At 54.1% G+C, this 12,500-nt stretch overlaps 1 protein-coding gene across 2 annotated transcripts in view; it reads left to right on the forward strand.

Moving 5' to 3' along the window:
• Positions 1 to 1,058: 1,058 nt before the first annotated feature.
• Positions 1,059 to 12,500, forward strand: part of CASTOR2 (cytosolic arginine sensor for mTORC1 subunit 2) — a 58,995-nt gene continuing 47,553 nt past the window's right edge. For both annotated transcript variants that reach the window (XM_079945724.1, XM_079945725.1), the window contains exon 1: positions 1,059 to 1,414. In XM_079945724.1, the coding sequence (XP_079801850.1) occupies positions 1,302 to 1,414 (113 nt within the window). In that variant the 5' untranslated portion in view covers positions 1,059 to 1,301. The remainder of the gene's footprint in view (positions 1,415 to 12,500) is intronic.

Raw genomic sequence — 12,500 nt, forward strand, 5'->3', positions numbered from 1 at the left:
CAGATTGCGGGCTTCAAGCCCCTTTGTGGAAATGAGGTAGCCTGATGTGTCCCTACTTCACAGAGGTGGGCTGAGAGAGGAATGTGAGAGGGCATGACCAGAATCTTCCTCCAAGAGAGTTCCCAGACAGGCCCAGCAGGTAAACCTGACCCATCACGTCCCCAAATTACTCTGCCAAGGAGCAGAGCACCAGTAACTTTAACCTAGAAAATTTCAAAATTCCAGTCAGCCATTAAGGGGGAGCCGTTGCGGGACGTAGTCACGGGCACACCGGCCCTGGGGTGGGAAGCCCTTCGGGTGTATTTCGGACTTTTCCCTAATTCGCAGTCCCCAGCACCCTCTCTCCCGCCGGATAAACGGCCACCTCATTAGCTCTGCACACATGACCCTCTCGACCGGACTCCTGGTGACTGCGCCTGCCTTATCTCTTGCCTCTCCTCCCTCACATTTTCCGCTCCAACAAAGCCAAACACAGCACCGTGGGGGCTTTCACGCTTCTGTGCCTTTGGACACGCTGTTCCTTCTGCCTGGAAGACTGCTGGCCTCCAAGCCCGCGCGCCCCCTCCCCCTCCTCAGCGAGGTCCCGTTCATCCCTCAGAACCCAGCCTGGATGTCCCCGCCTCCAGAAAACCCCCCAAGGCCCCGTCTCTGTCCCCCGCACCCCTCTCTGTTTTGCTTCTCTGCACTGTAATTACCGGTTTCTCCAAATCTCTCCCCTCCCAGACTCAGGTCTCCTCCAGCGCGCGAGTTCTGTGGGCGACTCGCTTTGCGCCCAAAAGCGCCTAGTCCTGAGCTTGAGGGACAGAGCTTGCACTCAGGCTCAGCCTGGCTCGAAAGGCCCCCGCTTCTGCCCTTCGCCTCCCCGTGGGCCCGTGGGGGCCCGCGCTCCAGCATTTTCCCTCAGCGCATCGGGCGGGCCCCTAGGGCGGCCGCCCAGCCCCTGACATCAGCGGCCGCCGGCGCCCGGGCCGCGCGACTACAAGTCCCGGCACGCCCCGCGGCGGCCGCGCATGCCCAGCGGGTCGACGTTTGAGTGGCAAGTTGTTTGTTACAGCGAACACCAGCTGCTCTCCGCGCCGGGCGCCGCGCGCTGCTGCTCCGCCAGCGCTGCCGCCCTCGCCCGCCGCCCGCGGCCCCTCGCGGCTTGGCGGGCCTCCCCTTTGTCCGCCCCGGCCCGCCCGGCGCCGAGCTCCCGGTCACCGGGCCGGCTGCCCGCGGCGCTTGGTGCCGGCTGGGCGTGCAGGGGGCGGGGGCCGCGGCTCGCCCCCCGCGGATGAGCTGCCGCGGAGCGCGGGCGGACGATGGAACTCCACATACTGGAGCACCGGCTGCAAGTTGCCAGCGTCGCCAAGGAGAGTATCCCGCTCTTCACCTACGGCCTGATCAAACTTGCCTTCTTGTCCTCCAAGACCAGGTGAGCGCGCGGGGACGCGGCGCCGGCCGGGGAGAGACAAAGAGGCGCACCCGGGCGGCTGTCCTCGCCGCCGCGGCTCGGAAAACAACTTCGAGCCCCGGGGAGCGCCCCCGCCCCGCCCCCGCCGCATCGCTCGTCTTGTGTTTGACAAAGCCACCCAAAATGCCCTCCAACGGGGTCCTTCCCCCCTGACCCTCCCTACAAGATGCACCCCTGCCGCTGTCTCCCCCACCCTAGCCCCCTCCCATCCTCTCCCCGAGATCCAGAGGGCCGGGGAGGCAGCTGTGACGAATCCGCTAATGAATGAATGAACGAACGAATGAATGAATGAAAAACAGGTGTGGAGACGCGGCAGTGTAAAAAACAAACTAACGCCCCCCCATCCCCCAATCCCTCCGTTGGGCCGGCCCCCGTCGCCTGGGCGGGGGAAGGGATTCTGCTGAGCGCGGCTACCCAGAGCAGAAAATCATAAAATCATTAGTGGGTGTTTATCTCAAGGTGCCTACGAGGATTGCGGCCGGCGCGGGCGGCTGGGGGAGGGCAGAGGAGGGGGCTGCGGGTGAGGGTCGCTGTGGTTCTTTCTCCTCTGGGTCCGGAAAGGTTGGGGGGGCGGGGGGGCGGTTGCCGAACCGTGGAAGGGGGAGGAGCAGGCGTGTTTATGGCTCTGCCTTGAGGCTGGGCTTGGATGCTGCAGGAGGAAAAATAGTTGAAGGCCTTGGGAGGTTGAAAAAAAAAAAAAACCAAGTTGGATTTTTCCCACTGCCGGTCAGGTTCTGACTTTTGTGAGCCCCAGTGGGTGCTTGGATTAGAGTGGTGTTTTTTTAAGGAGCCCTAGCCCAGTGGAGTGTGAGTGCAAGCTAGCCGCTGTAACTTAAATCCCTTGTTTGTCCACCATTGTGACTGTTGAAAGGGATGAAGTTGTTGCTGGCTGGGTTTTCCGGGCGCTGAGGCGGAGGTAGTTCTCCTTCTCTGCAAAATGAATGAATAAATTACAGGTCAAGGTTAATGTTAAAATGCCGGAACCCTAGGCTAACACCTCTTGGGTGCTGAGTTCAGGGGAGCTCCTGGGATGCGGGGAAATAATTCAGTCCGAGCCTCTTATCTGCCTGTTAAAGTTCTTCCCTGGAAATCTCACTTCGATGTGTGTGTGTGAGCGGGCAGCTCAGTCCCGCCATTGTTTGCGAGATGGAATGAGAGCCAGTGGCATCTTGTTTACTTTCTTCTCTGGCTGCTTGCTGGGGTATGGAGGGTTGGAATCCTCACCTTCTCTGGGCCCTGGCTCCTTTGATTGCAAAGGTAATTATTAAACAGGTCATTTGAAAACAAAAGCCAACAGCTCAGATTCTGAACCTCCCCCTCCTCATCGCCCCCCACCCCAGCCCCATCTGGTTGTTGACACCCACCCATTCTGCATTTACCTGCCCTCTGCTCCCCACCCCCTAGCCTGTCTTGAGATTCCAAGGCTGGAGTTAAGAGAAAATGGCCTTGTTTTTCCAACCCTTGGCCGTCAGCCCCAGGCAGCCCCCTGGCTGATTTCTCGGCTACCATTCAAACCACCGGGATGATGACTCAGGCTGCTGCTGTGCGGGGCCTGGGTGCTGGGAGGAGGGGGCATTTGGGGGCTTCTTAGAAAGGCAGCAAAGGGCCACTCCCTCTGCCCCTTTCCCTTTACAGAGGGATTGGCCCTCTTCCAGCCCCCAGCCCAGGGTCCAGTTTGGAGGACTCATAGATAGGCCTGTCCTGGGGGTGAGCTCCTGCTGACCTGTCTGACCACAGAAACCACACCCCTCAGTGGGTCCTGCTTCTCCCACTCTTGCAAGAGGCAGCTGGTCTGAGGCCCAGGTGACCAGTCCAGTCTCAAGATGGCTCAGAGGTCAAAGGTCATCTCCATGTCTGCAGGGTCTAGCCCTAGAAGGTGCTGAGCACATTTGTCAAGTGGCCAAAGGCCTGCCTCCCCAGCACTCTGGGCCAGGACACTGGCTTCAGGTTGTGACTAGCCCCCTCATTGCCTGTGTGACCGTGGCAAGGTCCTTTCCTTCTCTGGCTCTGCCTTTGTCCATCTGTAATGAAGACAGCACCACTTGGCCCCCTAGGTTTCACACAGCTGTTGTGTGTGTATAGCATGGAATGATTGTGGAAATTGGCTTTTCTGCAAGTATAAGGGGTAGCGGGCTGTGGATATATTATTTAAGCAATTTTCAATGATCAGTCATCCAGGTAGAACTTTTGGTCCTTTTTTTGATCCTTCCATCAGTTCCTGCCCCCAAGTGGTGGCCCATAGCCCTGTCATTTTTGTCACTGTGCCTTGTTTACAAGTTTTCAGTTACTCCCTGTAGGGGTGAATCCTCAGCATGGCATTTGAGACCCTTTGGGATCTGAAGCCAGAATTCTCATCTTTAGTCACTCTGGCAAATACCGTGTGACCCACAATTTACTTCCCTTCACACCTCCCTGCTTTAGTTCTCTCCCTCCCTCCCTCCCTCTCTCTCTCCCTCTCTCTCTCTCTCTCCCTCTCTCTCTCTCTCTCTCTCTCTCTCTCTCTCTCTCTCTCTCTCTCTCTCTCTCCCCCCTCTCCCTCTCCCTCTCCCCCTCCCCCTCCCTCTCCCTCTCCCTCTCCCTCTCCCTCTCTCTCCCTCTCTCCCTCTCCCCCCCCCCCCCGCCTCCCTCCCTCCCTGGAACCTCCTCCTCCCACCCCCCAGCAGTAAATTCCTATTCAACACTCAAGATCTAGTGCTATCACCCAAAACTTTCCTGAACCCCTCTTGCCTCCACCCCCAGCAGACTTAGTCACTTCCTCCCTCTCATGTCTACCTGGGTGGAGGCTTGGGGAGGGATGTGGCATCAGTAGATGCCCACTCCGTGTGCGGGTGCAGCTAGGTTCAAGAGATGCTGAGATACCCTGCCTCTTCCTCTTTGAAGCCCAGAACCTGGTGGGAAAGGAAGAAGAGGCGATCACAATACAGCAGGGAAGGGAGTACCTAGGGGGTAGGAGCAGGATCTGGGGGACCGCCTGAGGGAGCCTGGGAGGCTTCCTGCAGGAGGTGGCACTGTATCTTAGGGCTTTAAAATAGGATTTAGTTCAGTATCCTGCATATGCCACGGTACAACTCTGTGAATTAGATGGAATGAAGGAATCTGCAATGAAGGAATCTGAGGCTCAAATGTTAAGTGACTCATTCAAGGTCATGCTGTAAGTGGTAGAGCCCAGATTTGAATCAGCATCTTTCTGGCTCAGGCTCAGAGATTTGCTATTACAGGTTCATTGACACCCATATTCAACAGTTATGTCCACCCCTTGTATTTGCAGCGTACTGTTCTAAAGCTTTAGGAGCACAGGATGGAACCTGTAGATCTTTCTGCCCTGCCTCTGTGGCCCTTATCTTCTGCCAGGAATGCATGTCCCTCATCACTTCCCATCTAGACTTACTACTTCCTCCCCTTAACCTTTCATCACTTCTCAACTTTTTTCCATAACAGTATATCGTTTGCTTGTCTTATTCTCCCACCACCTAGATTACAAACCTTACTTTCAGGAAGTTTTTTGTGCATCTTTTTATCTTTTCCTTCTCCCCCCACCCCACTTCCAGTACCAGAGATAATAGAGCTACCACTGATTTCACCATCTGTTCCAAAGAGATGAAGACACTGGGTTTGGAGAAGTAAAGTGGCCTGCTCAAGGTCACACAGCTGGGAAGAAACAGGATTGGGATTTGAACCAGGTCCTTTCTCTGCTGTGCTTAGCACACTGCTTTGTAGGCACTTAGTAACTGCCTATCTGATGGATGTCTGACTCGTGCAGAGTGACCCAGATTCCAGCCAGAGTCTTTTCTAAGTGCCTTGGGGGCTGGAAGAGGCTCGGCAGGCTGAATCACACCTGGAGAAACAAGGCCCAGTGCCCCTGCCCCAACTCTCGGGGTAGCATCTGAGTGTAGCTGGAATAGGGGGCAGAAGGCAGGCTGAGTACACTTATTCTAGACACAAAGCTGGAGGCGGAGACCCTGGCTGAGCAAAATCAAGGCTACCGCAGCGCTTCGCCCTATGATAGCCTGAGGTTCTGTAGCCTGGCCGAGGGCCCCGCCGCAGCCCACCCCACCGTTCCAGTCTCATCTCACATGGCTCCCAGCCACAGAGATTATTTGCGTGCATACACACACGCTATAGTGTCTCTAGCCTCAGGCCTTTGTCTGTCTGCCTGGAATGTTGCTCTTTGCCCTACCCCCCTTGTCCACCTGCTCCTTCTTTTAGATTCCATTTTAGCCTCACCTCCTCCAGGAAGTCTTCCCTGAGAGCACAGCTGAGCTCAGACCCTTCCTCTGGTATGATGGGCTTAATCTCAAAAAGATGTAACGTGGCCAACCGTGGACTATCAGCAGGCTCCTTTGGGCTGCAAATAAGCTGGCCCAAACAATAAGAAGTATGAACTTTGCACGATGAGGTCATGAATCGGGCTGTTTGAGGGTTGGTAACTTAAAGGCTTGATGATGTCATCAAGGGCCCGGTCTTTCTCTTTGGCTCTGTGGAATGGCTGGGGCAGCTCCAGGCATTATGGCAGTCACAGGACAGGGTGGCAAGGACTCAGGGAAGCGAAAGGGCTGTTGCCTCCCAGGGTCTATGAGAAAACCTGTCTGGGAACACACCCCCTCACACACAGACTCTCATCTCATTGGTCAGAACTAGGCCCATGAGCACTCCTCCACCAGTCACAGTTACAGGAAATGAGACTGTCACGAACTCTTCAGGATCCACCACTGCAGCTGGGGCCGGCTGCCTGGAAGCTCGTGGCCTCTGGGAGGTGGGGCTCCCTGGGGACCCCAGTTTGCTGTCGCAACCCCGGAAGGGAAAACTGGGAATAATTAATAAGTGTACGGTAAAAACAACAATGACAACAATAATAGCTGACACTTATAAAGCATTTACGACATTCCAGGCACTGTTCCAAGCACCATATATCTGTTAGTTCATTTAATCCTCACAGCAGCCCTCTAAAGTTGGAGCTGGATTGTCCCCGTTTTTCAGATGAGGAAACTGAGGACCTTGAGTGCCCAAGGACACACAGAAGTGGCAGAGCTGGGATTTGAACCCAGGAAGTGTGGTCGCAGACCCTGTCCTGAGACCACTCAGCCAGGTCTAAAATCACACCGGTTTGGACCCCCACTCCCCAGGGGCCACTAAGCAGAGGTGTCACTGAGAGTCCATGGCAATGAAGCGGGGGCAGGGGCAAGATCATTATCCTGAAATGCAAGTTCAGGTGACAGGAAGCTGCAGCACCGTCTTTTTTTTGCCTGTGAAATGCTTGTGTCCAGAAAGTCCATCTCATTTGATTGGCAAGAAAAAGCACCGAAGTGATATGCAGTAAGCACGTGCTCACAGCAACCCACACTGCCCACTCGGGCCAGACCCGCAGTCTGCAAGTCTCGGGTAGAGGCATTTACAGGAGAAAAGCTCAAAGTTGCAAAAAGTCCATTCAGAGTCCACTGTTTTCTTGAGTGCATGGGGCTGAAGCCACTGTTTGATTGCATTAGAGAAAGACAGGCTGGCAGGGGAGTTAAGGCCTGGGACCCGGCACCTGGGATGGAATCCCAGCACCCCTACATCCTGGCGGTGTGACCTTGGGCAAGATGCTTGACCTGTCTGTGTGCTCAGTTTCTAAAACAGGGATAGTCATCATGTCCACTGCTTAGGTTGTTGTGAGGACTTAGACAAACCATGACCAGCACTTCAAATGGAGCCTGGTCCACTGTAAACTCCAGTAAGTATTAGCTGAGAGAGAAAATGCCCTTTAAGCTGGTCAGTGACAGTCTGCGGAGGCAGAGTTTGAAAAGCCCAGGGTTAGGGGATTTTTCTAAGGCTTCTCATGCGCATACAGTCACACTCTGGACGTGGAGATTCTGTCACTGCCCTCCAGGTACCTCACCAAGGACGCCAGGCATTTAGGGCTCTGAAAGGGGCAGCCAAAATGCTGTAGCATCCCACAGCTGCAAGCAAGTAAGGCTTCCTAGAAGAGGTGGCACTGGGAGCTGAGTCTGGGTGGAATAGGGAGATGTCAGGCGGTAGAGGTGCTGGGGATGAAAGAAGACAGGCCAGGCAGGGAGCAGGATGGAGGAGGTGGGGAGGGCACAGGGTGAGCCCCAGAGCCAATTCCCACGCCCGCCTGGGGTATCCATGACCTGTTGCTGCCCCAGAGAAAAGGGCTGGCTCAGCCCCAGCTCCCAAGCACCAGGTGTGGAAAGCACAGAGTTGTCCTTGGCCTGCCCCACACCCAACTGCTTAGCGAGGTCCGCCCCTCCTCACCCGAGCCCCCTGCTTCTGCCGGCGCCAGTCCTTCTCATCTCCCCCCTGAATTATCCAAACAGCTTTGCCACCAGTCCCATCTGCCTCCAGGACAGTGCAAATGGTTAGCACAGCCAGAGCCCTCTGGGCAGGAGGAACCACAGGAGCAAAGGCCTGGAGGCTGGAAAGAGAAAGGTGTATGCAGAGTGCAGGCTGGGACTTGTGGCCCGTGTGACCACAGCTTGGGGTTTGTGCAAATTGGTATGTTTTGTTCACGCAGAAACCCTGCAACGTGCACCTGCTACGTGCAGGGCCCAGTGGAAGACACAAAAGGAGCTTTGGTCCAGTGGGAAGAAAAGGTGTGTTCTCTGCCGAAGGTAGAGGGTGAGAGGCCCAAAGACCCAGAAGGAGGGGACAGCTGGTACTGCGGGGGCTGAGTGGAGGCCCTGTGGCCTCTCCAGAGGTGGTGCTGGGGTAGATGTCATGGTTCACTCTGAATCTCTGACTGTATCTCTGCCTTGCTCAAAACCGTTCTCAGACTGCCCCCCGATCCTTATCTGGCGTTGTGAATATTCTTTGGTCTGACTTCTGTCCTCTCTGGCTTTGCCGCATCTCTCCACCACACATGCCCTAGCTTTAGAGTAACCGTGGTAGTTTTTAAATACCCCAAATTCTTTGACACTGTTCCCTTCAAAAGCTGGACCTCCCTTGCCTTTAAGTGTGGGGTCTGGATTAGTGACTTTCTTCTAATGAGCAGAAGGGAATAGAAGCAATACTGTGAGGCTTCTGGGGCTAGGGCTTAAAAAGATAGCTTCTGCCTGGCACTGCTTTGCTCTGTGGGAAGCCGGCTGCCATGTTGTAAGGACACTCAAGCATCCCTGTGGAGAGGCCCACAGTGGAGTGGAACTGAGGCCTCCCACCAACAGCCAGCCTGTGAGTGAGTCACCTTGACAACAGATCCTCCTGCCCCAGGCAAGCCTTCCAATGCCCGCAGCCCCAGCTAGCACCTGGGCTGCAACCTCATAAGAAACCCTCAGCCAGAAGTGCCCAGGTGTGCCATGCCCACATTCCTAGCCCATAGGAGCTGTGAGGGATACACAAGTTTGTTGTTTCAAGCGACTAGGTTTTCAGGTAACTTGTTATGCAATGGATAACTGATACGGTGACTATGTAATTTATCATCCAAATGGGGACACTTCTGAGAATAACAGGGAGCACTAAAAATAATTACCCTGGACAACAGGGCAAACCAGAATGTGTGATCGCCCTAGCCAGCTTTCATCCAGCCAGATAGCTCTTGAAGCCACCCTGGGGCTGGGTAAGTGGCTTTCTGGGATCACCTGTGCCTCAGGGTATAGGGTGGGAGAGCTAGTCCCCCTCTGTCCTCACGCCGGGTGCATGTCCAGGCCTCCTCAGGACCAGTGCTTCACTGCACTGACTCGTCTTCTGTTGCAAAGGACTGAGCTTGCGCTTCCTGGCAAATGTTTTTCTTATAACAGACCTCCGGTCTGAGGAACCAGCCCTGAATAAACCAGCCTAGCCCCACCGGTGCTGGAGCAGTCAGGTTCTGGTTGTCCAAGACCCAGTGTTGCACCTTGGCACAAGCAGACAGGCCTACCAGCATCACCCCCAGCTGCCAGTTCCCCCAAACCTTTAGCCACTCAGTTTGTGGTGAGTGTGTTAAATTACACCTTCTAAGGGGAAGCTCACCTCTGGATGCCTTACACTCTTCCTTGCCTTGATTGTAATATATTAGACACACTCGGACCTCTGAGATCTAGGCTTACAAGCTTGGGGTCTCATCTGCCCACCCATGTTCCTGGCAGCATCATTCACAATAGCCAAAAGATGGGAGCAACCCGAGTGCCCATAGACAGATGCACGGATAAGCAAAATGTGGTCTGTACCTATAATGAAGTATCATCCAGTCTTAAAAAGGAAGGAAATTGTGACACATGCTACAACACGGATGAGCCTCGAGGACATTATGCTAAGTGAAATAAGCCAGCCACAGAAAGACAAATAGCATTTGATTCCCCTTACATGAGGTACCTAGAGAAGTCAATTCATAGAGACAGAAAGTCAAGTGGTGGTTGCCAGGGGCTGGCGAGGCGGGGTGAGTGGGGACTTGTTATTCAGTGAGTATAGAGTTTCAGTTTTGCAAGATGAAGAGTTCTGGAGATCAGTTACAAAACAATACGAATGCACTTACTACTGAACAGTAAACTTTAAAATGATCAAGATGATAAGTTTGATAGCATGTATGTTTTACGGAAATTTGGGGGACAAGAGAAAAAGGTAGGAGCCTGGCGAGTGTGCAGAACCAGAGGGCAGTGTGGTGGGTGAGTGGATGGCAGTGAGCCACGGCAGCGTGGGCAGCAGAGTCAGACCGAGGGAAAGAGCTGGCACCCAGTGAGACAGCGGCTTGGAGCACGTCATGCATTAACTCGCTTGATCCTCACAGTAACCCTTAGCACGTAGGTACAATTACTGGCCCCGTTTTGCAGATGGGGGAACTGAGACACGCACTTTGCTCAAGATCACAAAACCAACAAGTGAAGAGTAGGGTTTTTTTTTTTTAATAACAGCTTTATTGAGAGATAACTCACATACCACACACTTCACCCTCTTCAAGTGTACAACTCAGTAGCCTCTTGTGTATTCAGAGCTGTGCAGCCGTCACCACGGTCTAATTCCAAAACTCGTCCATCGTCACCCAAAAGAAACCATAAGCAGACATTCCCTAGCCCCTGGCAGCACTCATCTACTTTCTGTCTCTAGGGATTTGCCTGTTCTGGACATTTCTTATCAATGGAATCATACAGTATGTGGTTCTGTGTGACTGGCTTCTTTCACGGAGCATCATGTTTTCAAGGTTCATCTGTGTTGTAGCCTGTGTGTCAATACGTCATTCCTTTTTATGATGGAATAGTATTCCATTGTATTGGATAGACCACATTTTGTTTATTCATCCATTGATGTATGTTTGGATTGTTTCCACATTTTTGTTATAAAGATCACTGCTGTGAACATCTGTGTACAAGTGTTGGTGTGAATGTGTGTTTTCATCTCTCTTGGGTAGATCCCTAGGGATGGAATTGCCGGGTCACGTGGTAACTCTGTGTTTAACATTTTGAGGATCTGCCAAGCTGTTTCCCACAGCGGCTGCACCATGTGACACACCTGAGGAGTAGGGATTTGAACCCAGGACCTCTGGCTGCAGAGCCCATGTTCGTAAACCACCACACTAGCTTAATATGGGCAGGAGCCTGGAGTCCCTTACCGGCTAGGTGACCACAGTCTGGGCTACTGAACCTCTGGGAGACTCGTTGTCTTTGTGGGCAAACAGGATTATGGGGAAGGGATAGCCCAGGTTAAGCACCCGGCCACAGCAGGCTTTGCCCATGGTCTTCCTGGTACAGCGCTCGCTGGAGCTTGGGGTCACCTAAGCAGACGCATCAGTGGAGGCAAGGAAGTGTGACATGTAGGTTCCTGTAGCTCTTGGGGTCCTTGGAGGGCCTGGGCAGCTGTCAGTGGAGAGGGGGCCTCCCCAGCTGACCCAGCCTAGGCTGTGGCCACCTGATCTGAGCCTAGGCTGCCGGGAGGTATACAGTTCTGGCAGGAAGGGAGTGGGGGGGAGTCAAGTCAGGCCTCCCTCCTCCCGCACAGGCCTCGGACCCTGGGCAGTACCAGGTGCATACGTTCAAGGTAGGGTTAGTTTTCCCTCCAAGGTGGGCCTCCTGGACGCTCCCCTGGACTTTCCTCTCCACCCTCAGGACCTCTCCACCAGGCCCACCTTCCTTGAGCCCCTCCCCACCCCACAATTTACTCCCTTTCTTGAGCAGGAAAGGCAGTGGGTGGAAATTTGTTCTCAAAGTTCAATCTTTTTCCTTCAGAGTTCAAAAATCACTGAGGCAGTGACTGATAGGATGGATTTAGAACAAACAAAGCTTTTAGCCTCGGCGATCTTTCTTGAGAGCCTACTACGTGTCAGGCTGCAGTAGGGTTTTCCATCCTTTTCCCTCACCAGGCTCCATAGGAAGGAGGGCTCCCACCCGACGGTGGAGTCAGCGGCTCGTAACTCACCCCAATTCACACAGCAGACACCTAGCAGACTGGGGCTCAGGCCTGTGCTAAGGCCCATTTCTCAGGGGGCGTACACACTTGTAAGAGTCAAGAAAACGTGTTTTTAATCCAACGTCCACCATTTACCAGCTCTGTGACCTTGGACAGCTTGTTGAGAGCCTCAAAGGAGGCTCAGTTTCCCCATCTTTCAAATAGGCACCATGTTATCGAGCTCTTTGGGTTCCACTGAAGATTAAGTGGGAAATTTTACATCAAGGGCTTAGGCGTCTGACCCACAGTGAGCTGATCATTCATATGAATTCGACGGATAGCTTTTGAGGACCGAAGTGCCCTGGGCTGGACTGCACCCCTTGGCGAAGGGCCTCTGTCCCCGCGGTGCTGATGGTCTGTTCTGCTTTGAAATTGTTGGAAGGGCTGAGCTGGCGGTTGCAGGATAGAATGACTAATTCTGATTTTTATTTGACCAGGGGTGTTTTTTTTTTAATTGAGTGAGCTGTGGGGACTGACAGACTGGCCCAGGGGGCCGGGGATGGGGAGGCTAAAAGCAGAAGAGGAGTCTGCAGGCATGTGGACCCGAGAACCTTTGTGGTTAGGCCGGCGGCCCACCGTAAGGGCAGCTTGTCAGAGCCGAGAGTGCTGGTGTCCTTTCAAAGGCATGAGCTCTCCGCTCCCAGCAAGGTCCTGGGAGCCCTTCTCAGATGGTGGCGATCGCGAGACCCCTCAGTGCCCA

This window comes from Stenella coeruleoalba (genome assembly GCF_951394435.1).
Source record: "Stenella coeruleoalba genome assembly, chromosome: 15".
Taxonomy (NCBI): Eukaryota; Metazoa; Chordata; class Mammalia; order Artiodactyla; family Delphinidae; genus Stenella; species Stenella coeruleoalba.